The sequence below is a fragment of the Plectropomus leopardus genome, chromosome 17 (assembly GCF_026936395.1).
Source record: "Plectropomus leopardus strain MGB_pleo_1.0 chromosome 17, ASM2693639v1, whole genome shotgun sequence".
Lineage (NCBI taxonomy): Eukaryota > Metazoa > Chordata > Actinopteri > Perciformes > Serranidae > Plectropomus > Plectropomus leopardus.
The window spans coordinates 19,542,937-19,568,224 of record NC_142192.1 but is presented as its reverse complement, the minus strand read 5'-3'; the positions used below and the strand labels follow the sequence as shown (position 1 = coordinate 19,568,224).

At 38.7% G+C, this 25,288-nt stretch overlaps 1 protein-coding gene across 4 annotated transcripts in view; it reads right to left on the bottom strand.

The window, feature by feature from the left end:
* The window catches only part of phf14 (PHD finger protein 14), a 90,501-nt gene extending 67,900 nt beyond the window's left edge, over window positions 1-22,601 (bottom strand). For all 4 annotated transcript variants that reach the window (XM_088090265.1, XM_042506373.2, XM_042506374.2 and 1 more), the window contains exons 1-11: window positions 22,489-22,601; window positions 20,013-20,123; window positions 18,246-19,000; window positions 16,010-16,142; window positions 8,330-8,489; window positions 7,393-7,504; window positions 6,239-6,376; window positions 4,954-5,100; window positions 4,448-4,718; window positions 3,687-3,793; window positions 829-924 (exon numbers count right to left, since the gene is read on the bottom strand). In XM_088090265.1, the coding sequence (XP_087946391.1) occupies window positions 829-924; window positions 3,687-3,793; window positions 4,448-4,718; window positions 4,954-5,100; window positions 6,239-6,376; window positions 7,393-7,504; window positions 8,330-8,489; window positions 16,010-16,142; window positions 18,246-19,000; window positions 20,013-20,123; window position 22,489 (2,031 nt within the window). In that variant the 5' untranslated portion in view covers window positions 22,490-22,601. The remainder of the gene's footprint in view (window positions 1-828; window positions 925-3,686; window positions 3,794-4,447; window positions 4,719-4,953; window positions 5,101-6,238; window positions 6,377-7,392; window positions 7,505-8,329; window positions 8,490-16,009; window positions 16,143-18,245; window positions 19,001-20,012; window positions 20,124-22,488) is intronic.
* Between the last annotated feature and the right edge of the window lie 2,687 nt (window positions 22,602-25,288).

Below are 25,288 nucleotides of genomic sequence, written 5' to 3'. Positions count from 1 at the left end.
TATCGGGACGGCGTCAATACAGAAGTGTAGAAGTGTAACATTGTTAGCTGTGTCAGTACAGTAGTCATTGTTAATGCTGTTTATGGAGTCATCATTAGCTGCTAGAAGCCAGCTAAACTACTTCCATGTTGAGAACAGAGTGCAAACAAACGTGCCCCTGACTCTGTATCATAGATATGCTCTAAGAGTCACACAAAGCTACTTTAAAGACATTTGTTTATTTAATTCATTCATCTGATTATATATTTCATGATGTCAGGTTTATTTTAGACTGAACACTTTAGAGCTCCTTTTTCTTGTCTTGTCATTCTTGTATTCTTGCCAAAAATGTTATGTGAAAACCAGCTTTAGCTTTCTCTGGGGGACATTACATATAAATTCTCACAACCACTTTGTGTGTTAATTCAAGTTTAAGTCTGCTCCCAAAAAAAAAGCTCTTAGTCTATTTTTGTAGATTGCACTTCACATTTATTGAATAACCAATCAGCCATAGTGGCACATCTTGGCAATTGGTTGCCATAGAAACAAGAAGCGGGCGGTGGCTTATACTTTTCCACCGTCAGGTCTGACTTCATTGCAAATGACAGGTCTATCGGTTGGTGCTAAATGAAAGGAGCACCGTTATTACAGAGTGCAGTATCACCATGCGTGTTGCTACGTGCAATCTAGATAACTCTCCATCTCAAATCTACACTAAAAAAAGAAAATCTATAAGCAGGGGCATTCTGTAAACTTTCTCAAAGACTAATTTGTGTATGGAGAGCAGAATGGTTAGAGGGAACTAGTGAAAGAGGAGACAGTGTGTGTGTGAAGAAGCACTGATGGTACCTGGCCCAGGATGCCCCCCAGCAGAGTCCACATGGCCTGGCCCTCGCTCCGCAGCTCTCCATTCACATTCAACAGCTCCTCCAAGGACTCACAGAGCTGCAGGAAGGAAGAGGAGACAACATGAGATAAAGGTTTCACAGTTTCCACCCCCCCACACACAGAAGCATATAGATTATATAAATCGCTGCTAAAACTAATTTTACACTGCAAAAAGTCTGTTTGAATTTATATCACCTTAATGACAGATTTAAAGCAAGAGAATAAGATACATATAAGCCAATATTCTTCTTATAAATTAAAAGGTGAGTTTAAAAGCTTGCATGTTTTGAGTGAAATAGGAAGATGAAATCAGATGTCATGTTTGTTAATTGGGAATAGAGCTGGAGACAAGACGTGGTCAACCTAACTTAACATGATGACTAAAAGAAGGGGGAAGGGAAACAGTGACAGTAAGTGGGTCCTGTTCTAAGTTAAAAAAATACACATATCAACATCTCTGAAGCTCATTAAGGCCTAGCTCACACACAGACACAGGTCTGATATTTCTGAAAACAGGCATTTCATCATTTGTTTTCATTTTTCAAAAAACCGCCCTCACAAACAGCTGTTAGAGAAAAAAAATCTTTGTCTGAAAGCTAAAACAAAGCTGAAGCACTGTCAAGAGCTTTCCAAACCAAAAGCCTGCTCTAACTGTAGCTGACAGAAATATAAAGAAAACAATTTGTGGTTTTAGGTGTAGTTATGTGCTGGAGCCATTTCTGGGTAAACATCAGTCATAGTGAGGGTGTCAGGTCTTGTTTGTTTTCTTGATCATCAATAAATACTTCAACACAAAATGATTTTAACATTTCAGTCTGTGTACAGATTTTAAAAATGAGATGCGGTATTTGAATCAGTCAGGCTAGCAATCAGGCTAGCTACCCCCCCCCCCCTTCCTAGTGCTTTTGGAATATTCTGTATATACTGTGCAGTTATTCATTGCAACACACTCTTGGAACGCAGAGCTTACTATTGTCACAGATGGAACAGCAGAATAAAAGACACAGTGAAAGTTAAGCGTTTAATGTGCAGGGTCTAAAAGTTTGCATTCACTCACTCTGCACTCTGCTTCTCCTCTCATCCATCGACCTGACCAGCTCTGCCCGGATCAACTGATCAATTACCTGATGGCTATCGCTAGCGCAGATGCATAATAAAAAAGCTAGTCATTAGCTTTGGTTTGGCTCACGGTCACAGGGGTAGAACAGCAGTGGGAAAGGTCACAGCTTGGGTGACAACATGACTGACTACAACCCAGCCATATAAATGTACAAATGTGCACAGTTGCACCACTAATGTTGTGGGAGTTCCAATTGAGCAGTCAGTCTAACTGTTAAATGTTAACACTTCACATGATCTGCAAGAGTTGAGCCTTGTGTCACAAAGTAAACCTTGTCCTGAGCTTTACTACTATACATCAGTCAAAGCCAGACTTGTAATGACATTCCCCCACTGGCATTTTCTCCAAGGCCAAAGTCATGTAAGAGCAACCCATGCAGTGCAATTAGCAACACACACTCCATTAATAACGCTTAACACGCACGGCAGACGACTGAACGCAACATTAACTCTTGTGACTTTTACTCTGCTGCTGTATTCCCTTCCTCATGTTGACAGATGGAGCGGCAGCCTTTTCAGAGGTCACATGTTTGAGGAGAGACGAGAAAAAAGCTCACACAGGATTCGGGTTTTTCATCACGTAGCAAAGCGTACACCATATCTAATGCAGTGACACATACATGCACAAGCTAATCCGAACATCATCCGTAAGAAACTGGGGTAACAAATGAGGTAGGATGGCCACCTCTCAATTAAATTAATTAATTAATTTAAAAAAAAAAAAACAATATTAGCAAATGTCACTTGAAATTCACATCTCTTGACGAATTATTTCATTAAACTGCTTTCCTGTTTGACTGCAGCTTTATTATCTCAATATTGCCCTTTAAAGTCAAGTCAAGCCAAGTCAATTTTATTTATAAAGCCCATTATCAAAAATCACAATTTGCCTCAGCATACGACATCCCTGTCCTTAGACGCCCACATCAAAATAAGGAAACCCCACCCCCAAAAAACCCCCATGAAGGGGAAGAACCAGACAAAAAAAAGAAAAGAAAAACTCTACTAAAGACTCCAATATATTAACTAACTGCATCTTCTGTGTCTTTTACCACTGTCCTCATTCTCAAAAGACTTACATGCCAACTGTCAAGATGAAGATATTAGGAGTGTGACGATCCATTGATGTGGACTGATGTAACGATTAAGTGATCAGATATTCATTATCATCTATGCAAAGTAAAAAACATCTATCCATATCATCACCTTGCTGTCAACTTGTACAGCCTTCACACACCAAGACCCAATCTTTTGTTTGAAATCGCTGGAAAATACAACCTCACATTGCGTCAATGAGGTCCAAAACTTTCATAAGTCAATAAAGATTTCGGAATGGATTTTGTTTTCTGCATTTTTTTAAAAAAATTTTTTTACACAAGTCAAACTCTTTTAGAAGGAAAATGTAATGGAAATATATGAAAGCATGTCATTCTTGAAATCTTCCAGAAATACACAACAATGTGGATGCTGACAGCAGAATTAAATTAAATTTTTCCATTTTGCCACGTATTGCAAATTTCACAGTGATCAAAACAATACAAAGTATCAGTCTCAGTGTGTCACTGCCTTATGATCATGCTGATAATAATGTTATGTAATGATGTTAGTACAAATGAGTTAGACCATTTAAATAACATTCCATTAACCAGCCCATCCCCAAAAATTAACCATTTTCTGATGGTTTGGACTGTGCTGCTCACCTTGTTGTACTCCACATGCAGTTTTTCTTGCTCGTTCTCCAGCTTGTCTTTTAAGTTCTTCTGTTCGGAGATGTTGTCCTGGATCTGGATCATTCGCATGTTCCGCTCTGAATATCAATGGGAGAAAAATCAATAGCACGATTACAATCTATATACAGGGAAAAGCACATGAGAGAGTGTACTGATGGCAGATAGGCCCTCTGCTGCAGGCTAATGGAGTATGCTCTCAAGGTTACTTGCGTGGCGTCTTTTACAGGATTCACACAATAACTTGAAAAACCTGTACAACAATTCAAGATATACAGTATAAATGCTATCACTTTTTTAGCTTTGTCAAAATAACTTCCACACCAGACTACATTTCTGCCCATAAGATCTAAAGAGATTAAAGGATAGACTTTTTTTTAAAAATAAAATGTTATTGATATTTTAAATGCATATCTATACACTTAAATGCTCGGAGAGGAAGACAACAATAAGAGTGGGTGTTAGCAAATACAGATAAGCATCACATTTAAAGCTCAGTGCTCTTCCTCAGGCAGCTCTGAAGGAGAATGGAGGAGGGTAAAAACAGTGCTGCCAGTGTCATGGCTGCTTTTTGAATGTAGAGCACATTCAAAAAATACTTCATATGTATTGTGCGCAAAAACATTCATTCTTTAACTCATTTTCCCTCTCCAAGTTTTGAGTATATATTTCTGCAATCTGACAGGAAAAAGGACACAAGTGCAAGAACTGGAGCTGAATATGAGTTCCCTCACCCAGGTAGTAGTTGACAAAGTCTGCAGTAAGGGCGGGCTGTTTGTGTTTCCTGCGTCCGTCCAAGCTAGCGTTGGCATCAGACGTGTCCACGGGGAAAATGTCAGTGCTGATGCCCATCAGCTCCGCCTTCCTCATCAGCTTCCTGATGGCTGAGGCACTAGAGGTAAGAGGCCGTGGCAGCTTCTCCCGGGGCACCCACGCCTGAGGTCGGGTGTTCCTGGACAACTCTGCTTTTGCGCGGTACTGCTGTAGGCGAGTCGTAATTCGGGCCTGCAGGTAAACACACAGATGTTCCTATAATACCTGCATAATCAAATACTACCTAATGATACTTACATGTCATGAAAATATGCCATGATTTATGAGTACAAACAACTGCATACCAATAAACTCATATTATTCCTGCCTTAAATCTAATCCTAAAAATATTAGAAAAATGTCCAAACTATGGAATATTTTCCTCATCTTCTTCTCCTCTAAAGTTACATGAATGAATCAACATTACCTGAGCCTCAGGGGTAAGCTGTTTCTCTCTCTCCTGCAGAGAGACCTTACAGTAAGACTGCAAGGCCAGATAATTCTTTCTTTTCCACTTCCTGTCAAAGCGGTCTGCGTGCTGTTTGCAGTATGCAAAAAATGGATCAGCAATATCCTGAGGAGACAAAAAAACACACACACACACAAACACACACACAGGTGTAATAATTACTACATGGACAACACAGTCCCTTCCATTCCTGCCGTTGCCAAGGAAAAAAAAACCCACAAAAAGCAGAAGCATTTTTTTCAGCTGCTGGCCCCCTGGAATCATTTAAACCTAATTTGTTGCCGTGGATGCTATCAGCATGTTGGCTTGTTGATAGGAGCGTTTTTGTGCAGTTGACTGGATTAAGTGGTGTGCAGTGGGTTGGCACTTTTCTGGATGCTTATTTTGGGCAAAGGTAGCTGATGTCTAGTGCATACATTAACTGCCCTGCAAAATGGACACCAATTATTATTCATACATATAATGATGAACAGCAAAACAAAGGTGAAGCAGTAAAGCTAAAAGATAAATTATAAACCAAAATGTTAAATCCATTTGATGGCTTGGCACACCAGCATTTAAAACCAGCCTAGCTTGGTTAGCTATTGTGACTGACTCGTGCTAATTTGTTCCAGGCTGGTTAACTTGTTAACAGCTAGCTTGAGCTGCTCAACTTTTATTCATTCTTAACTAATAGAGACCTTAAATATTTGCAATGCATTGTTTTGCTTTAAGAGTCACTGCCAGTGTCACAGAGGGAACAGTGCAGCCTGTTTGCTTCATGCTGCCTAGCTTGCAGTCTAGAAACTAATGCTACTGCCTGCTGTTTAGTTGAACAGCTCAGTGCTGGGGACTGAATCACCGTGGACAAAATGCGCAACGTCCAATTATCTTGCTGGAACTCCGAATATATCTGTTAGCTCTGCCCTGTTCGTACTGAATATCCATGAATCAATACCACAACCCATTACCTCACTGTTAGGTCAAAATTTTCTGTCTCTGTAAGTTAAAAAATAACTTTGTTTAGGTGATCACACACACAAAAATTGTTTAATTAATGGTTGTGACAGAAGTTTAGCTATAAAGCCAACTTATATCCCAGTTTGAGTGATAATTTAAGACCTCTCCTTCAATGTACCATTCAAGGAAAACACAGATAAACTGTAGAACATTGCACACGAGGCTGGTCTTGTGTTTGGTGTTTTTTTGTCTATGTCATAAAACCTCATATCTTTAAACAATCAGCCCTTAGAAAAGTACTGACCTCCTCTGCTGCAGCCTCAGAAAGGAGTCCCTCCCTCTGTGCACAGGTGACATGGAAATAGGAGCGACACATTCCTGCATCACAGCTGATGCACACACCGGTCCTGGCAAAGCGGGCATCCTCACAGAAACTGCACTCCTAAATTCAACAGATTACAACAAGAAAGCTTTTAGTTTTAGCTCCATCAAGGAGAAAAGCAAAAAAGGTGACTGAAGACATTGTCTCTAGCTGCACCACACGGAGTTAAAGCTCCAGTAGGCAGTTTAATTTTGGCATCTACAATGAGGAGGCAGAGTGGCATGATTTTTTTTGTTCAGCTTATCGGCCTCATTTACTAATGTGATATTTATTAAACATATTTTTTCTCATAGCGTGAAACAGTAAGAATAACTGTTCTCGCTTCTTGTAAGCCTGACTTTGTGAGATCTTTTTACTGATATTAAAATGTCCAAACAGACATAGTGGTACGGCATTTAGTGGCATAAAGTGCCCAAAACTTTATTCAAGTTACAAACTTTATTTAAAACTACATATTTTTTGAAAGCTATTCCAGTTCTGTCTAACTTTATTATTAACCGGCACTTAAATTATTTTTGGACACTTAAAAATGCACATAACCACCTCCAGCACTTCCACTTCAATTGACACTGCAAGGGCAAAATGACAGTTCAACTGCTTTCATCTTTAACACTTTAAGCTTTATCTCATTCTTCAGACAAGAGTTCAATTGCATTCATTGATTTATTGTGTTTTCTGCACTTTCACTTCACCTGATACTTTATCTCACTGCAGCGATTAACCTTCAACTTAAATATGAATTGCTTTCAATGCTAACACTTCAGCTGGCAACTATCACTTTAAATCCTTTCAGCGCTTTGATTCCTCAAGTGCCTCAGCTTTAACTTTATCTCTCATACAAGCAAAAATTAACATTTTAAAACGCTTTTAGTTGAAGTAAGCATCCTAAATTTACGATTTTCTACTGGACAACAATGAAGTAGGAATGATGATGAAATATAATCAATATGTTTAAATATACATTCAGGATGCACTAACGAAAAATAATCTAAAAAACTTCTGCTGTTCATAATGTGAGTAAAACCTAACATGAACCTAAAATCCAACCCGCATCAATATGTAAAGAGAGTACTTGCCTTGGCCCCGTATTTTGAATAATTCATCTCTGTGAGCGTCACTGGTCGTAGTTTATCGATGTCTCCAAATGCTACTCCGGGAACGTAAAGTGCACAAACCACATGCACCCATCTGGAAATGAAGAGGAAGAAAATCAGATTGGCTAATAAAATGGCTTGCTGAGGGAAAACAGTACAAACTACAACACATTAGTATGAAGATCATGCCCCTAAAATGTTTTAAGATGAAAAGCAGTTTTATAAAGGTGACATTTAAAATGTATTGATTTCCGGTCACTGGTTTCAAGCAACGCCATCAAATTGATTAAAATCTATGGCTGTAGTTATTTTTGCATTTAGTGTAGTGAATTACTGCAGACAATAAGAAACTTCATATCATGAAATTGGCTGCAGTGAGTTGCTCAGACACATCAAAAAGAAATGGATTCATAGATTTATGTAGCCCCAGACTCGAGCTATAGTTTGGTGTGACACAATTTCAAATGCGGACTTTAGGGAAGAGAATCCGAAGTCCAATATAAAGATATCCATCTCTAGCAAGCAACCGCTTCACAGTTTAATTTGCTGTGTTTTTCATGCTCTAGTGAAGTAGTAAATTCGGGTGCAGCCTGGCTGAGGAGCACTATCAGCGATAACGTGGCTGAAGTCTCCACGCTTCACATAACACACTCTTTTCTCTCACTCCTTTTCTTCCTCTATCTCTTCTCTTCCCTCCATCCTCTTCTCTCATTCCTATGCCAGTTCTCTCTCTCCTCCTTAATCCAACTTCCTTTTCTCTCCACTACTGAATATATGTACAGTTTAAATTGAACATATATTGCCTTCAGCATTTCAACCAGCTAAGGTCATTGGGCATTATTTGTTTCTGAACATGTTCCACTCGTCGCCTCTTGTAAATGGCAGCTGAGCACTGGGTCAATGTGTTACTGTATCCCACCTTCCGGCGTCCGTCTCTTTGAAGATCCCATCCTGGTTGGGGCACAGCTCGCAGCTGGGAGCCACTCCATTTTTACAGGCGTCACAGAACCACGGCTCTGTCGAGTTCTCTGAGGCAGAGCTCATGATCGAGTCGCTCTCGCCGTCCACGCCATAACATCCTGGGAACACAGGAAAGGATTGCCGATACAGCAATATTAATTATATTGCTCATTAAAGATAACATCAATCCACGTCACTGCCTCTCATAATGGGCTGTGGCGTGACCATCACGGTTTCTCACTGGCCTCTCAGAAGAAGAGGAAATACAGGCCAATCAGCAGATATTTTATGGCTTTCAGCTAAGAACCCTTGAAAAACCTCATAATCTAATTTTTAGCTGTCTGAAAAAATAACTTGGTATTTACTATTTATCTATTCTGCAATGTTTAGTACTTCCAATGATGGTTAATCCCTTTTGAAAATAATATTTCAATCATTCCGTTTAGGCTGCAGCATTTAAATGTAATTTGTAGTAATTACATGGCAACACCAATGATTTAGTATTACACCTCTCATGGGACCTAAAAGAGATTAGATTTGAATAAGAATGGCCAAATATAGAGCAGCTGAGGTCAAGGTATCCTGAGTTTCGGTCTCTAGAATGGGTTGAGCTCCAACAACACTGTATCCTACATTTCCCATAAAGCAACTTGATGGCATATTTTTATTCATCCCTTACTGCCTGGTAAACTCTGTATAGTCTCGTGCTCAAACAGAGATAATCTGATGACATCACTATAAAATAAAATATACTATGAATTTTTCAGAGCCACATATAACTCTTTTTGCAGGCTAAGTAGTGCTGTTTGTGATGAGTAAACTGATTTTGATATAAAAAAATAAAATTTAAGTGGAGAGGTTTATTTACAGTAAATATGTGGTTACCATTTACAACTCCTAAAGTTGTCAATACACTATTTCTAATTTCTATACAATACCTTGTAAAAACAATTATTTTTTGGATTCTTTGATGCTTTTGACCTGCATTAAAAGACAGAAATAAGGCTATAACATGACAACAACTTATTTTTTCTTGGTTAGTAGCACATAACAGCAGAGGGACTGTAGTAAACATTAACAACTGTTAACATTAATGAAAACAATATCCTTTCTGAAGTAGTGCACATGTTCAAAGGCCAATTAAAGGCAATTAAGTGAAAGTTAAAAAAACAACACAATCCCATGTCACAAATTTTCAACCAGAGCAAATGAGACGAGTGACGAGAATACAGAAATGTGAGTGAGTGAGAGGAGGTGGGGGGGCAGTAGGTCAAAAATACAGTAGCAACAGGGAGTAAATGAAGTGGCTAAATTGTAATGGATGTTTTGCACAATCAATTTGGTTAATAATTTTATCGTTTATGCTCTCTTCCAATTAAGTTAACCTTCAGGCTAACAACCTCTTTGTTTGTCTTTTTTGCCCCACCAGTCTACTTTTTAGCAACATGGCCACATTCCAGATCTAAGCTCTCAGAAATGAACATGATGTACAAAGATATTCAGAACAGAAATGATGGACAAATCTACAAAAATGTGCACTAGGCTTTACTAAACTTAAATTCAGAGAGTAACATCAAAGTGCTTATGCAAGATATAATGGACAAACCCATGTCATTGGGTATGTAGTGAGTTCATTATTTGACACAGACAGAAACTATTACCATTCAACTGCAGTTTTTTTCTCTTTGTGGAAATCATACATATACAAGAAATATTCTGCAGTCTTGAGTGATGTCATTCTCCAGCTGAATGACATAATCCATCAATCTTCCCAACTGAATAGGGTGGGATGAGTGCATGGAATTGCCTTTTGTTCAGCTATAGAATTGTTTTGCCCTTCGCTGCCAAGAGAAGTAACAACACAAAGCAACAAGAGGGGAAAAAATGTCTCCAATGGCCATACTTCTACCTTTCAGCAACCGAATACATACTAGCATTGTTACACTGCATGACCTGAATACAACTGACTTACAGTGAAGGACAAAATTCATCAATGTCCATATGTTTTAATCTATGTATAGTGCATGTAAGCCTGTAGTTTGCTATTGAAATACTCAGAGAACCAAGAAGCAGTAAAAAATAGATCTGGTCTGCTCTGGTCCAAAGCTGTCAATCTACTGTGACACTGCAATGCCACAAATTGAACATTTGATAAAAAAAAAATGTAGCCCCAGAGAAGCAAGAAGAAGCCGAACGAAAGAATTTTAATGTTGTCCTCTTAATTTTCTGAGGTTGCCTAAACAATTACTTGGCTGATGTGGTTTCTATGGCAGCTATTACACCAGACAGACGTGCTCGTCACTACCAATGAGGGCAGCAATCAGGACTCTGCCTCCGTTGGGGAGATAACACTCTAACTCCTAATTCAGTCAACCAGCCTTCGGGCTTTTTGAGCAATGGGAAAGACTCACAAATCAAAAGCTCAATGTTCTGCATGCCCGTCACTGTGTGCCACACTGGGGAGTCGGGCGCCCATCGAAAGCAAACACTGGGGCAGATGGAGTTGTTTATTCAGCTCTACACTTTGTTTGATGGGTCCATGTCCTTTCTGATTGCGAGACCATTTGCTGTGTGTCATGGTGAATCACTAATTTTTAACTCTGCTCTTCAGAGGCTGTCGGGTGCATCCTCTGCTTTTACAGGCCACTGGTTTCTTCTTGAGATCAACTCAAAGGCAGGATACACCATCACGCTACTGATTATTCCAACGGGGCCATTAAGTCACAGCTGGAATTCGTCCTGACCTTCAAAACAAAAGATTTACTTAGAATCTAACTACCCACAGTGTGAAGATAACCACCGCCTATTTTTACCTTCATTTTTCTCTACAGCATGTGGCAAGGACAGGGGACTAAGTCCTGCTAGCTCCAATATAGCTCCACTCAATGTTTATTTACTTAAAGAAAGGTATTACTGAAATACCTTTGGCAACAGTTGGGCGCTTCATCTTCACTGATTGGGCTTTGAACCGTGGAACTGGGGGTGGTGAACGACCACCATGCTGGTTTAACCGACTTATGGCTGAACCGTGGCACAAATCTTCGGTGTTCCTTTTGAACTGAGATACAAAGCTCAGACTGTTAAGCCACGGGTTGCTGGCTAATATGAGCTAAGCTGACAAAAAGTGATGACTACAGGATATCTTCATAATCCCTGAAGGAAAGATTATCCTTGTCAGAAATGACGAGCTTGGCAGGAAAAAAAGACGGGGCAAGGTAGAGTTGACTGAACCAAGAGAACTACTTTCAACTGTATTGAGATTTAATAGAAATAAGTGTTTGCTTGCCTGTAACAAAAGCTAACTGACTAGGTGTGGATGCATCCAGCAGTATGAAATAATGTGTGTATGAAGACATAGAATAAAGGTAAGAGGGTATGAGGTAAAGCAGCACAATAACAATCATCACATTTTGCCTCAGTCATTATTATTGCAGCCTATGTTATTACACTTGTGGCATCAGTTTATCAGCTACTGGGTATATCAGTTGCACAATCAGGGCTTATGCCTGGTATAAAGGTAGGTTGGTCATAACTTCCCATTCTATCAAACCATAAAACGTTTACCGGAGGCACCTTCTAGACTTAAGCCTTCTTCTTGGGTGTACATCGTACGCCTAAAGTCAAAATCTAGACCAGCAACTCTGAAAGTATTAAGAGACAGACTAACATGCTATTTTTTGTCTTTCCATGGGATTTCTTGAGAACCAAAAAAATACAGAATAATGTCAGATTTCCTTTTATAGGTATTAACAAGTTAGCAGCATAAATTAATTGAGCACATTTGGGGCAATCATTACCTTAACAGTACAATGAACTGAGTGTAAAATTCAACATTACTTCCACATCCCTGAATATGAAAACGATGGCAGCTTGACGGCAAGGTATTATTAACATTTACCTTTTCTAGTAACCTATCCTTGATAAGAGAAATCTGTTGCCCTTTAATGACAAAATAAGGGGCCAGGATGTACAGACTGCTGGATAAAACAAGATGTGACAAAAGGGCCTTCTTTGGCATTTACAGTCAAGGCAATAAAAAAAAGCAAAGGAAGAACTTTGGGTATGGTAATGATGTCTGTATGACTGGCGAGAGTCTGATAATCAAAAGGCAGGCTGGTAGGAACAGGACTGCTCTATCTGCTCTGTGTAGATGCTTGCTTTGTGGACTTCTGCTTATTCCAACTTTTGATCTCTTTCCCAGGTCTTGTGTGCCTACCTTTCATGTCAGTCTCTCTTCTCATCTGAGAGGGAGTGATGGTGTCCGGACAGTGGTGTGAACGCAAGAACAAAGAGAAGCAGTGATGTCGAGCAGCAAGACTGACTCGTATGAGCTTCAGATACTGACAGCTCATCTCTCATCTCTGCCTCAAAGTCCTTCCTTGTTTGACCTTGTTTCAACCTTGAACAAGACACTTTGTGATCTCTAAAATGAGCTAACATGTTATGAGTACACCTTTAGTGCAGAGGTGCATGATATTATCTCTAGCATCAGGACTATCCCTTATCCAGTTCACAAGTATTCCAAAAAGAAAAGAAAGCTGTAAATATCCTATTTCTATACCCTTAATGCACACAGAACCTTATTTTGACCTGTAAAGAGAGATGATTTTCTTTGAAAACATAGACTTGTCTATTTCTATATACTCCTAGAAAAACAGAGCGCATGCCACCATATGCATTCATTAGCCGGTCATTCGTTCTTCTAAGAGAGTGCAGAGATCGTAAATTAACAGAATCCTTCTTAAATACATTTTATCTTTCACTTCTTGCAACTTATTCCTCTTGGATCGTTCTTGCTCTTTGTCCAGACTGACTCTTCCAGGAGCGATTGCCCCTGACAACACAGCTTTCAGGTCACAGGGGTAAACAAACCCCGTCCACCAAACTAATGTGGCGATTATGGGATCTATTCCTACATGTTGACATGACTGGTGACATTCTAATTAATTTGCAGAGTTATTGAAAATTGAATAAATTTTCAGGCCACAGCGCCAGTGACAGCCGTGGCCGGAGGCATTGTGATATTGGTTTGTCTGTCGTCCATTCCATCCTTGTGAACAGGATAATAAAGGTATGCCTTGAGGGATTTTCTTCAAATTTGCTACAAACACCAACTTGGACTCAAGCATGAACTGATTAGACTATGGTAGTGAAGGGTCAAAGGTCAAGGTTACAGTGACCTCATGTCCATCTCATTCTTGTGAAATGATATTTCAGGAATTCCTTGAAGGAATTTCTTGAAATGCGACACAAATGTTCATTTGGATTTAAATATAATCTGATTAGAATTTGGTGGTCAGAGGTCAAAGGCAAAAGGTCATTGTAATCTCACAAAACATGTTTTGGCCGTAAATGAAAAATTCATACCCTTCTTATGACAATTATGACATTTCACACAAATATCTATTACGAGAGAATTATAAAGGGATGACATCATACTTTTGAAAAAAACCTTTTTTAGCCATTATTTAATGTAGCTACCTACCACAGCTGCCCACTTTGAAACTGTGGTGACTATATACTGTAAAGATTCTGTGCTGCCAGATTTAAGGTGTGTGTGATCCAAATTAGAGAATTTGTAGCTTCCTTAGAGCGACATCCATATTTGAAACACTGTCTACTGTCTTGGCTAAATATGAGTCTGGATGGACATGAATGTAAACTGTAACTTGATGGCTGGTAAAGGCGTACAACTCTGAGGCAGAAATTCCAGTTTTTAAATCTAGCCATTAGCCATTACACATAGAGTGCAAAATTTAGCAGGTGAGTGTAGCAAATCTACCATTTGCATATTTGACCCCTGTTTGGCTAGTAGATAGTAATTAAAGTAAAGTAATAGTAATTTTTTACCGAAGGGACATGAACAGAAATCCTTGAGATAAAGTTCTGCCCTGTAATCTCAAAGATAAAATCATATCTCATGACAAAATATATCTGAGCTATTACATTAAACTTTCAAACCACAACAGTCTATCTATTATGAGCACAAGTATACAGGAACTCAAAACCAATTGCTTGACTTCAGTTCCATATTTTACTGCCCCAGACCATTTATGTCCTTGGAGAGTAAGATAGGAACTGGCCGCAAGTGCTGCCACTGCCTCCTCTCTCTCAAGCCTCTACTGCAGACCACTTAGTCTCCCTTCTGTGTCTTTTCAGGGAGATTAAACATGTCTCAGAGGAAGAAAATATCAACCAACCAAACGAACAAGATAAATTTAAGACCTGCTCCTAATATCTTGTGCCTGCCTTTGGAGAATCAGTGATTAGAATGGCTCCTACCCTACAGTGTGTGTGTGTGTGTGTGTGTGTGTGTGTGTGTGTGTGTGTGTGTGTGTGTGTGTGTGTGTGTGTGTGTGTGTGTGTGTGTGTGTGTGTGCAGGCACATCATAAGAGAGTGTCTGAGATAATCTAACAAGTCCTGCTTGTACCTCAAAGGTGTTCGCTGCTTCAAGGCTTAACCCTGATACAGTTCAGCCAATCACAGTGACTGTGTCAGTGCAAGCTGTGAATTTGTGTAATGTTATGAGTGTTATGTAAAGGTTTACATAGCTTGTGAAAGGCATCTGAATGCAGCACACCTGAACTGATGTCAATCCAGGTTTCAAAGGGTTACAGGGGACCCTATATTGTCTTTTAAATGTTTGTTTGCTCCAACCAAAAGTCCAAAACCCAAAGAAATTGCGATTTACAAAATTAAGAAAAACAGCAAATCTTTACATTTAAGAGGCTGGAGACAGTGAATGTGTGGCATTTTTGTTTGATTAAGGACTTTAATCGATTAATCGTTTTTGTTAAATAAATATTTCTATTAAAATTGAACAAACCAATGGCACATGCTGCACTGACAGGTAGAGGAGCTATATAGCTATATAATCGTTTTCTATCAATATTACAAAAGGGTAGCTCTTCTGAGTCTGCCTTGCTTTTTCTAATGCTTATAAGCGAGGAAAGGGGAAATAAATTAATAAATTAAGTGATTTAAAATTACTGGTGTCACATCAATCAATCTCGCATGGCCAGCCGTTACTATGGATTGTCTGGGACGGCACCAATGCAAAAGGGATGATTCACAGAACTATTGATCTTGTTTCTAAGCAGTCTCAGTCACTCAGCACATAAAGCTGAACCAGGAGGTTTATCGCCTCCTCAACCTTTCTAGTTTCTAGTGTATTAATACAACACAGGATCCTACACGCTGCTACTGAATAAACCCACAAAGAAAATCAATTTCACGTTACCGGATAATATTGACATTTCCCATTTTTATTTAAACATGACATAGTATGAATATCTATACACAATGCATCACATGTGCTGCATGTAGGATCTCCTGAGACACCTTTTTGCCTTTTTTCAGATGTATTATGTTGTTTTTTTGCTTTACAAATATGATTGCATAATTGAATTTAAATTATTTGTTGACAACCCTACTGACAGGCCACCTTTGGTAAAGTCCTTCCACCATGACTGTACATGCAGAAAAGTTCACATTTAAGTTGTTTTTAGTACGTTTATTAGGCTTGGTATCATAACATTTCTAAGGAGTACCATTTTATGAGGCAGTCACGGCAAATGGGTATTTGGCTCTGCATATATTTAATCACTTATATATTACACTAACTCTGCAGCAGCTTACCTTCGTGCACAGTCACGCCACAATTGTCACACTGGATGATCTCATCTGCGTCCTCGCTGTTGTCTCCCAGACAGACGCAGCAGATGAGGATGTGCTGAGTGCTCCAGGCCTGGGACCGGTCCAGCAGGGCATCCTGGGTAATCAGGAAATAGAAAGACAGTTAAGCCACTTATCAACGTCCACTCTCTCTGATCTGACCACAGATCCAGTAACTGACAGTAAATCCTACATACAATGCTCATGGAGGCTGTGCTAAGTCGATTACAACAAAGACAGAAATTCTCCTGGAATCACTCTGATACTATCTAAAACTCTTATTGGATTATAGGGTGACTTTGTGATGTATATTGTTGTTTGGTATTCTGTAGTGCTGTACAAAGTAGCCAATGTGCAGGCCTAATACCTATTTCATCTGCAGTGGTTTACATAACTGGTACAAGATGGAAGACTGGATTTGCTTCGGTGCTCAGTAGCTCAATAGTATAGCAGTTCTCTCATTGAGCCTTTTGACAATTTGCATATGGTAGAGACCACAAGAAGTTTGTCCACAAAAAAAACATAAAACTAACACAATCAAGTTCAGGCGCTATGATATCAGAGAATAAATAAACAAGACTAAGAATCTGATCAAGCACTCAATGCAAACTTTTGTTACTTGACAACTTAAACAACTAAATTTTGAAAAATGTTTCTGGATTGAATTTCTGTTAATTTCACTGACTTTCCAAAACCTGTCTTCTCACAACCTCAAGAGGTTTTTCATTTGCTGCTTTGGTTTTGTTGTAAAAACATTGTTTCCCAGTCTCAAAATGACTAAACAGGCTGGGTGAACAAGGCTATAAAGACATAGCTCAACATTTTTGGAAATGCTTTTTCAGTTTCATGCAAAGTTTTAGATGAAAAGATAGATATCAAGTTTTATCAAGCACGGTGCCAAAGCAAGGCTTATAAAGACTAGCAGCAGGACGAAGCAGCAAAACTGGCTCTGTCCATAGTTAAAAAATAGTCAGACTATGCTCACTTATTATCAAAATACATTCTGTTTGTTTTATCTGTACATAAACAGAACTGTAAAAACAAAAATGGGAGTTAAAAGAAAGTTACAAGCTAGAGCTAAGTATTTGGTGAACATCAGCCAAGAACAATGGCTGTAGTTTATCCAAATGTATTGTCCAAACTGTTTTGTCCAAATGTATTGTTCAGGTTTTTATTACTGAAAGAAAGAAAAAAAACTTTTAAACTGAGTGAAATTCTCCTTCAGCCTAAAAGCCTAATTCTTGATTTATGCTTAAAGTATTTGTGAGGGTCACTATCATACTGATCTTTATTTCACAAAAATTCAACACTGATCCTTTTTCTTTGTTGCTTTCCCAACCACTGTTAATGACTGATGGGGAGGGCTTTTTTTTCAGTTTCTGAAGGAGGAGGAGAATGACAGAAAAAGATTGAAAACCACTGTGTAAGGCAGTTGCAATTTACAGACTCAGCAAATAGCCTCCCACAATTTCTCCATCTGTGGTGTGGCATCCAAAATGTTCCCTGACATTACACAAGCAATCGATAATCACAATAGCCGACTTTTGTCTAGCAAATATTCAGTTAATTGAAAAATTGTTGCAGCTCTAATAAGGAGAGATTAGCTAGAAATTTAAAGTGTACTGCATTGAAAGTCTTTGGCTGTTTTTATGTCGTGTCCTTTTACTGGAGCTGTGTCCCTTACACGTGGAGATACCTAAAAGCTTCAAATTTCGCAGTGGGGTATTTACTGATATAATTTATGTCATAGAACAAAACGTGTCAAAAAAGTCTCTTAAGCTTGTGTTAACCACAGACCTTATTTCAGGCGTCAAACCAAAAACCCATTTAAAAAGCCACCAATTTTGAGATGAGGGAACCTGGAGCGCAAAAATGCTAACTCATTTCCACGTTTTAGGACTTAAAGAAAATGATATAGATACGAGTTGCAACAAATGTGTTAATGCAGACAAACAGAAGACGGCATTCTGACTGGTTCATGCACAAATGGGGTATTGTTATGAAACCAAAAACTACAAAATGCTAATTTCATTCTTTTGGGTATCAAATCTAAAAAAAAAAAAAAAGCACAAGAGGTCTGAATGTTGTAGCAAATGATTAAAAAAATAAATAAACAAACACATAACATGTCATTTCATTTTAGCTGGACTTGAGGTCTGAGACTTTATGTAAGGACTTGTGACACTAGAGTGGCGCTCACCTCGTTGCCCTTTCCCTGGGACATGCTGTCATTAGTCAGCTCTTCATCAAAAGTGTTGGTGCCCTTAGCTTTCTTCTTCGGCTTTTTTGCTTCTTTTTCACTGTCACTGCTACTGTTGTTGTTGTTGTCATCACCATCCTCCTTGTCATCGTCATCGTCATCATCATCGTCATCGTCGTCGTCGTCGTCATCGTTATCGTCGTCGTCGTCGTCATCATCGTCACTAGCGCTGCCACCCTCCTCTTCCTCTGTCCCTCCTTTTTGAGCAGCTGCTTTGCCTTTCTTCTTCCCTGCTGTGGGTCTCCAGTCATTATCATCCTCGCTGTCGTAGTCGTCCATCTCGTTCAGCTCCTCCATAGTGGTAAAGTCTAGCAGGGGGCGGTTCCTGCGGAAATTCCATTTCTTGGGCTCGGCCTGAGACTCCTCAGTGTTCACACTGCCAGGCCCTGGCATTGAGGCAGATTCAGTGCCAGCTGCTGCAGCGGGCTCAGGCTCAGGCTCTGATGTCTTCTTGCTCTTGCGTCTGCCTTTGGGTGGGGAGACGGCGGGGGTGTCTTTGGTGGAGCTGTCTGAGGAAGGCTGCTGTTTGGTCTTCTCATCATCTTCCGTTAAGTTGTCCTCAGCAGCCAGGTCTTTGGCCTCCTCTTCATCTATGCCATCGTCTGCAGAACCAGCGTTGTCTGAGTCACTTTCTGAACCTGCAGCGCTCGCTTTAGACCCTTCCTCATCACTGCCATTGCCTGTGCCATCTGAACCTATCACAACCGAAACAATAACAACAGAATCAAAAGAGTGAACAGCAAGGAAATTCTGCAAGGCCGGGTCACAGCTCCAGTAAAAGGATGGTGTGTTTTCTGACTTGTGTAAATATTTGGTCAAAACTGTAATAACCACATTGTGCAGATTATCTGTTTCAGTGTTGTATTTTGATAATCTGTGATAAAATTCATTAATTAAAAAGTGCACCACTGTTTTCACCATAGACTTTATATAAAGACGGACAACACACTCCGCAGTATATGCAAAGAAAGTGTCAGCAGGGTAGGAACTTTTACTTTGTAAAAATTCAGTGAGGTATTTTTATTTTATTCTTTTTTTTTTTTTTTTTTAACTTGACCTCATAAAAAAAAAGTTGCTGGGAACTTAATGTATATGAAGTTGGAAGTTTTTAGTTACTTTAAGGCATGGTTAAAGGCATTTAAACAAAGTTATGTGTTGGAGTTTGTTATATTCCAAATATCAGTTAATGGTCTCATTAACTATTATTATATGTATCGGTATCGACCCTGAAAAAACAACATCGGTCAACCCCTAGTCCTAAATGTATTAACGACTACTAAAAATACTTTGTTCTTCATTTAAAGTAGGGCCAAGTGATATATTCAATATATTCAAATATCAATTAATGTGCGATACAGCAGATGCCCATATTGTCATATTCAAGTTTTCACTGTTTCTGCTGTTTGGCTTACTTCTTTGGTCATTTGTTTATTTATTTTATGAAATACTTGATAGTTTTAGGTCTTAATACCTCAAAAAAACCTTACATCCATAGTGAGGCCATAACTTACATAGGTCATAGGCTGATATTGATTTGTTTAAAGAAGTCACATCAAGGTAGGCAAACTTTTTTCCATACATACTGGGGATTGTACACATGAAAGCCTAAGAATCCTACGACTCCTACATTTTGTAATCTTTCTTGAAAGGTTTAATCAGGATGTGAATTTACATAATGGCTCTAGACACTGCAAATATTGGGCTTACCTGAGGCATCTCCCACTTCAAAGTCACTGTCATCTGAGCTGTCATAATCCAAGGCATCTAAGAGAGAGGCAGCAAGGGGCTTTACCTGCCTGCGCTTCAAACTGCGGTCCACTACAACAAAGAGAAACAAAGAGTGAGTTGTGACGTCCATACAGCAGCAAAACACACTTGGATTTAGGACTGCAGTGAGCAGCAGTGCAAAAATACAAAAAAAGTACCTATTCAAAGTAGGTAAAGAGACAAATCTTGTCTCCACCATGTAAAACCTGCTATTTTGAGTTTCCCAAAGTATACTACTTCCACAAATTATAAGGAGAGATAACTTTAATGCACGCGAAGGATAACAATGACTTGAAATAAACTGTCAAAGGAGATTTAATCAAAATAATACAAAATTTGTCATAAACTGCTTTATCAAAACCTGATATGTTCAAATTTAGACTGAAAGCATCAGATTTGGGCTGAGGTTGGCCAGCATGTTTTATGATGGTTCCTTTTCCAGTTTTTGTTACCTTGTTAGGATTATGTCTTTGTGAAACTATATATTTATCATATTAGCAGAACAATAAGTGCATCCTATCAGACATTTATTTTCTATGGCGGCTCAAGGATATTGTGGAGGGTAACCTAGCTGAACTCAGTTTCAAAATTTTGCAATTTTAAAACACCATCCTTAAAAAGTAGACAATGGTGTGCAACTCTTCCAATCTAGTGCCAATCTAGTGGCATATGCACAACTCAGGATTTACGATGGTTGCAAAGGGCTAACAAAGGTCACAGGTTTCGATTTTTAGCTCAGTGCTCAATTTGACCCACTGATGGCCTCCCCATAACTCTAATTAGATGTATCATGTGTGATCGGGCTGTGTCAGGCTGTATGTGCATGATCTGGCCATATTGTGCTTTAATTATAGTCCCCACTTCACTTAATGACACACAGAAATAGTGGACAAGTAATTTCTGTTTTGCCAGTTTTCTCATAAGGTGACTGCTGCAATGGAATCATGTTTATATTCAATAATTCACCAGAGAATAATGATCATTGTAAGAAGGATGTTTTAAGTGTTACTGAGTAGAAGAAGATTGCTTTCTTCATTGTGCAAAACACAGTTGCTGAACAATCTCTACCAACATCAGAAAATAGTAGGAGAAAACACAAGCCGCAGCATAACACTCAAAGCGGCATACCACTGACAATTTAGAATATGATACTAACATGTTGGTGGAGAGCAGTATCTACCAGTTGAACACAAGTGGCAGACATGCTATTTAAAAGTGTCCCAGAGCAGGCACATACCACAATCAGAAGTGGCAATTCAATGTATGCCAGTGGGAGGTAATATGTGCCACTGGAACAGCAGCAGTATATTAATAGTGAATAGTGTCATACCGCTTAGAATCCATTAACTTAAAAATGTGGCATGGCATCAGCCACATTTTGATATCAGCATTAGGTTTACCATTAAAAAGAGTGCTGCCAAACCCTCCTTGTCAACAAAATAGCACACAGCATCATGAACTGCACTATATGGATCTAGGTCCTGTGTTGGGATTGCAGAATAAAATCCTATCTGTAAAGATTTTTCTCATAAAGCAACTCATGTACAGCTTTTCTGCTTGATCGAGAAGGTCAACCGAGGTAACTAATGCTTTGCTGAGTCAAACAGCTCTCTTTACATGACTCTGTTTCGGATTTGAGGGAGTTTCAATACCCACGACTGATGTTTGTTGACATTTTGCAGACATTTACAAAGACCGCTGTGACTAAATTAAGTAGCGTCAACAATAACGCGAAACACAAACTTAAACTGATGCAGTCCAACTCTTCATTAGACAACTCTGGCACTGACAAATATGAGATGAGTGAACGCTCCCCATGTGCACATTACGTTTGCTGTTAGCAAACAGTTAGCAAACAAAGTGCACCGCTGCGTCGCTGCCGAAAAACTACAAAATGCTGAAGAAAAGTCGAGCACTTTCGACCAGTAGTTAATCATACAGATTATCTTTCAACTATCGAGTTTCGGTGTGCACAGTAATCCCGTCCAACAACGTCACTGACACATTTATTGCAGTTGTCTCGCAACCTCTCATCCATGTCTACCAAGCGAAGTAGCTATATGTGGCTAGCATTAGCTGTAGTCATTCACGACATTGTTATGCAAATTCTTAAATACGCTTCACACAGGTAACACTATGAGTGAAGCATTAAAGGGTAAGAATCCGGTTAGACTGACAATAACAGACCAAGCATGGTGCCGAACTGCATATAAAACAAATTAGCGTTAGCACTGTTAGCAACACAAAGTGCTAGCTAGCACAAAGCATAGCTTCATGGGCTAGCTTACCCGGCTAGCTGATAATTAGCAGTTCAAAACAGCAAATAACGTTGTTTTACCGGAGTGCTAGCAAAACCAACGTAACAGAATCGTGCTAAATATCAGAGGAATATTACAACGTGGAAAGCAGCACTCACTCTGTATTTCGTATTTACTATAAGGAACAAGGCAGGTCTCCTGTTAGCAGCATGTTATGTGGACAATGGAAAACACAGCTGTGACGTGGAGACGACTGGATGTTGTTGCCATGGGGACAGGTGAGAAGGACGATATAGGATGTTTACATTAAAGAGAAATTGATTAAAAAAAATAGAAATAAAAATAGAATTCAAATTATGTTTTCTTTAATGATTGAATTTATTTGATAAATTTGTAAATTGATATTAATACACATTTCTATTTTTGAAATCACGTATGTAAAGAATACGCGTTTAAAGACACCTCACTCTCTTTTAAAACATTGCAAATGCTACTATGAGAAATGAAAAAAAACGAAACAAAACAGTTTTCGTTACAGTTTTTTAGTTTGGCATTGATATTCTGGATTGTAAAATACAGCCATTGATAAATTAAAAGTTCAGTGCTTATGATTAATGGGGATATATAGGCATATAATGAATATAATATAATCGGTGTTGGGGAGTAACTAGTTATAAGTAACTATTTAATTAGATAACCAAACAGTTACCGAGAAAAAATATGATTAAATTACATTTACTAATCAGACTGTTGGCGATTACAAAGGGATTGCATATGCAAAAAAGGTAAAAGGTTTATACATTAATGAAAACATTAATTGTGTTGTGTTCATGTATGACAAATTTGAGAGTAACATCCATGCACTTATGTTTTTAGGTATGTTCAGCTTTATTGCCCTGTTTAACACATTTCCTAGAAAAGTAATTAAATGCAATATGTTACATCACTTTAATGGAGTAATTAAAATAGAGTGTCTGGACCTTAAGTTATCAGAGAAAAAAGGTGAGCACACATTAGCAGGTGCTGGACTGGCAGCTCATCTCCGACAAGCAAATATTGTCAGAGAACTGCTGTAAAACTGGGTTTTTTTTTTCTGTGTTTTAACTAATTTTAATCACATGCTCCATAATAAGGGACCTCTGCAAATAATTAAATCCTGGTAAAAACCTTGTGAAAAATGAAGAATTCTAATCAGGAGAAGTTTAAGCGGGTTGAAATTTGCAATCATCACCAATAAATGGCACTAAACCTGTCTAAATCAATCTCGGGCCTCCACAAAAGCCCAAGTGCTCCTTGTCAATGATCACTCAAGTGTGTAAAATATATATATATATATATATATATATATAGTTTTCTAGAATTGGTTATTGCAACTTGTTTTACTGCCTTAGTCACTTTCACAGCTATAACTAGTTCAGAGTTCTGTTGCCAGACTTTTAATGGACATTTACAAAAGGGAGCACATAATACCTGTCCTAGCATCATTGCACTGACTTTCTCTCCACTTTGGAATCGATTTAAATAATGTGCTCACTTTAAAAGCACTACTTGGACTGCCCCCAGTGTATATAATGGATCTCTTAACACCTTATGAGCCTGAACGTGGTCTGAGATCATCTAATCAGCTACTTCTTGCTGTTCCCAGGTCCACTTTTGTGACCAGAGGGGATCGGGCTTGCTGTCAGGGCTCCCGAACTCTGAAATCCACACTACTCCCTGTGGAGATTTGATTATAATTCACCTTCTCAAGATCTAAAAGGAAATGCAGTCTCATGAGAGATAAATCAAGAATATGGCATCACGTGATGTACAGCATATCAATAGATAAATATACCAATTTAAATGCAAAATCTTGATATGGAAGGAGCCTGTGCATGTATCAACACAGACACTCCACTACATTTTACCTCAGGATCCATAAATAACATGCAATGCAATTACTCCTCTTCAAATGAGGTTTTAAACCTTACTTGTCTTGGAGCGTCCTTATAGTAATGTTTTTATTTCTTAAACCCTGTGTTATTCTTGCTCCCAATGTAATTGCTTCTGTCCTCTGGTTCATCAAGCTGACTGATATTTGTTGTAGGACACTTTCTCAAGATCTCAGCTCTCTGCACTGAGCGTGCACAGCCTTTCCTACCACTCCTCTTAAATCAAACTTCACTGAAGTCACCAGTATCTAGTTTTATCGTCTGCAGCATTTCACTCTGCCCTTGAAGTAATGGGCTGAGGGTAATTTTCAATGTATATGGTATGTTTGTGCACCTCATTTGTCCCTCTTAAATAACTCAAGCCTTTTCTGTGCTTGAAAAAGCACAATATACTGAGTATCAGTTGAATCTATGTGGGATTATTTAGAATAGGATTTTCAAATTGAACATATAGGTAAATTATATGCCCTTTTCTGATTACTGTCTGCACAGACACATGGTCAACACCTAGAAAACTCCACAACGCTATTATTTTTTAAACCAATGAGTTCCAGTAACACACTGTTATGTTTCATTGTTTGCTATTGCATTTGATTTTAATGTTTTATTGATGCTGATAAAAAAAAATAGATGCTGAGTTTACCCTCTATTTGACAGGATGTCAGTTTTTCTGAAGTGATACTGCTTGGATTGTTCCAACAACTACAGGGACTCAGGAAGAAGATAGCATGCACTGCTATTCAAAACAAAAAACAAAAAAAAACCCCAAACAAACACATACTAACATTTCTCAATTTCTGTAGCAACTTATGCTGCAGCCAAAGAGCAGTTCTTTTTTAGGCCTATGATGAAATTAATCTGAGCCTCAGAGACATGACCATCTTTAAGAAGAATGTGGCATCTTTAAAACTAGACAACCTAACACATCAATTGGTACCAACCATGTCATGCTAGCTTGTTGTGAAGTTGACTAAGAAAAGTCAGGCTAAATTTAGCAATTTAGGAGTTCCTTGAACTCTCACCCGAG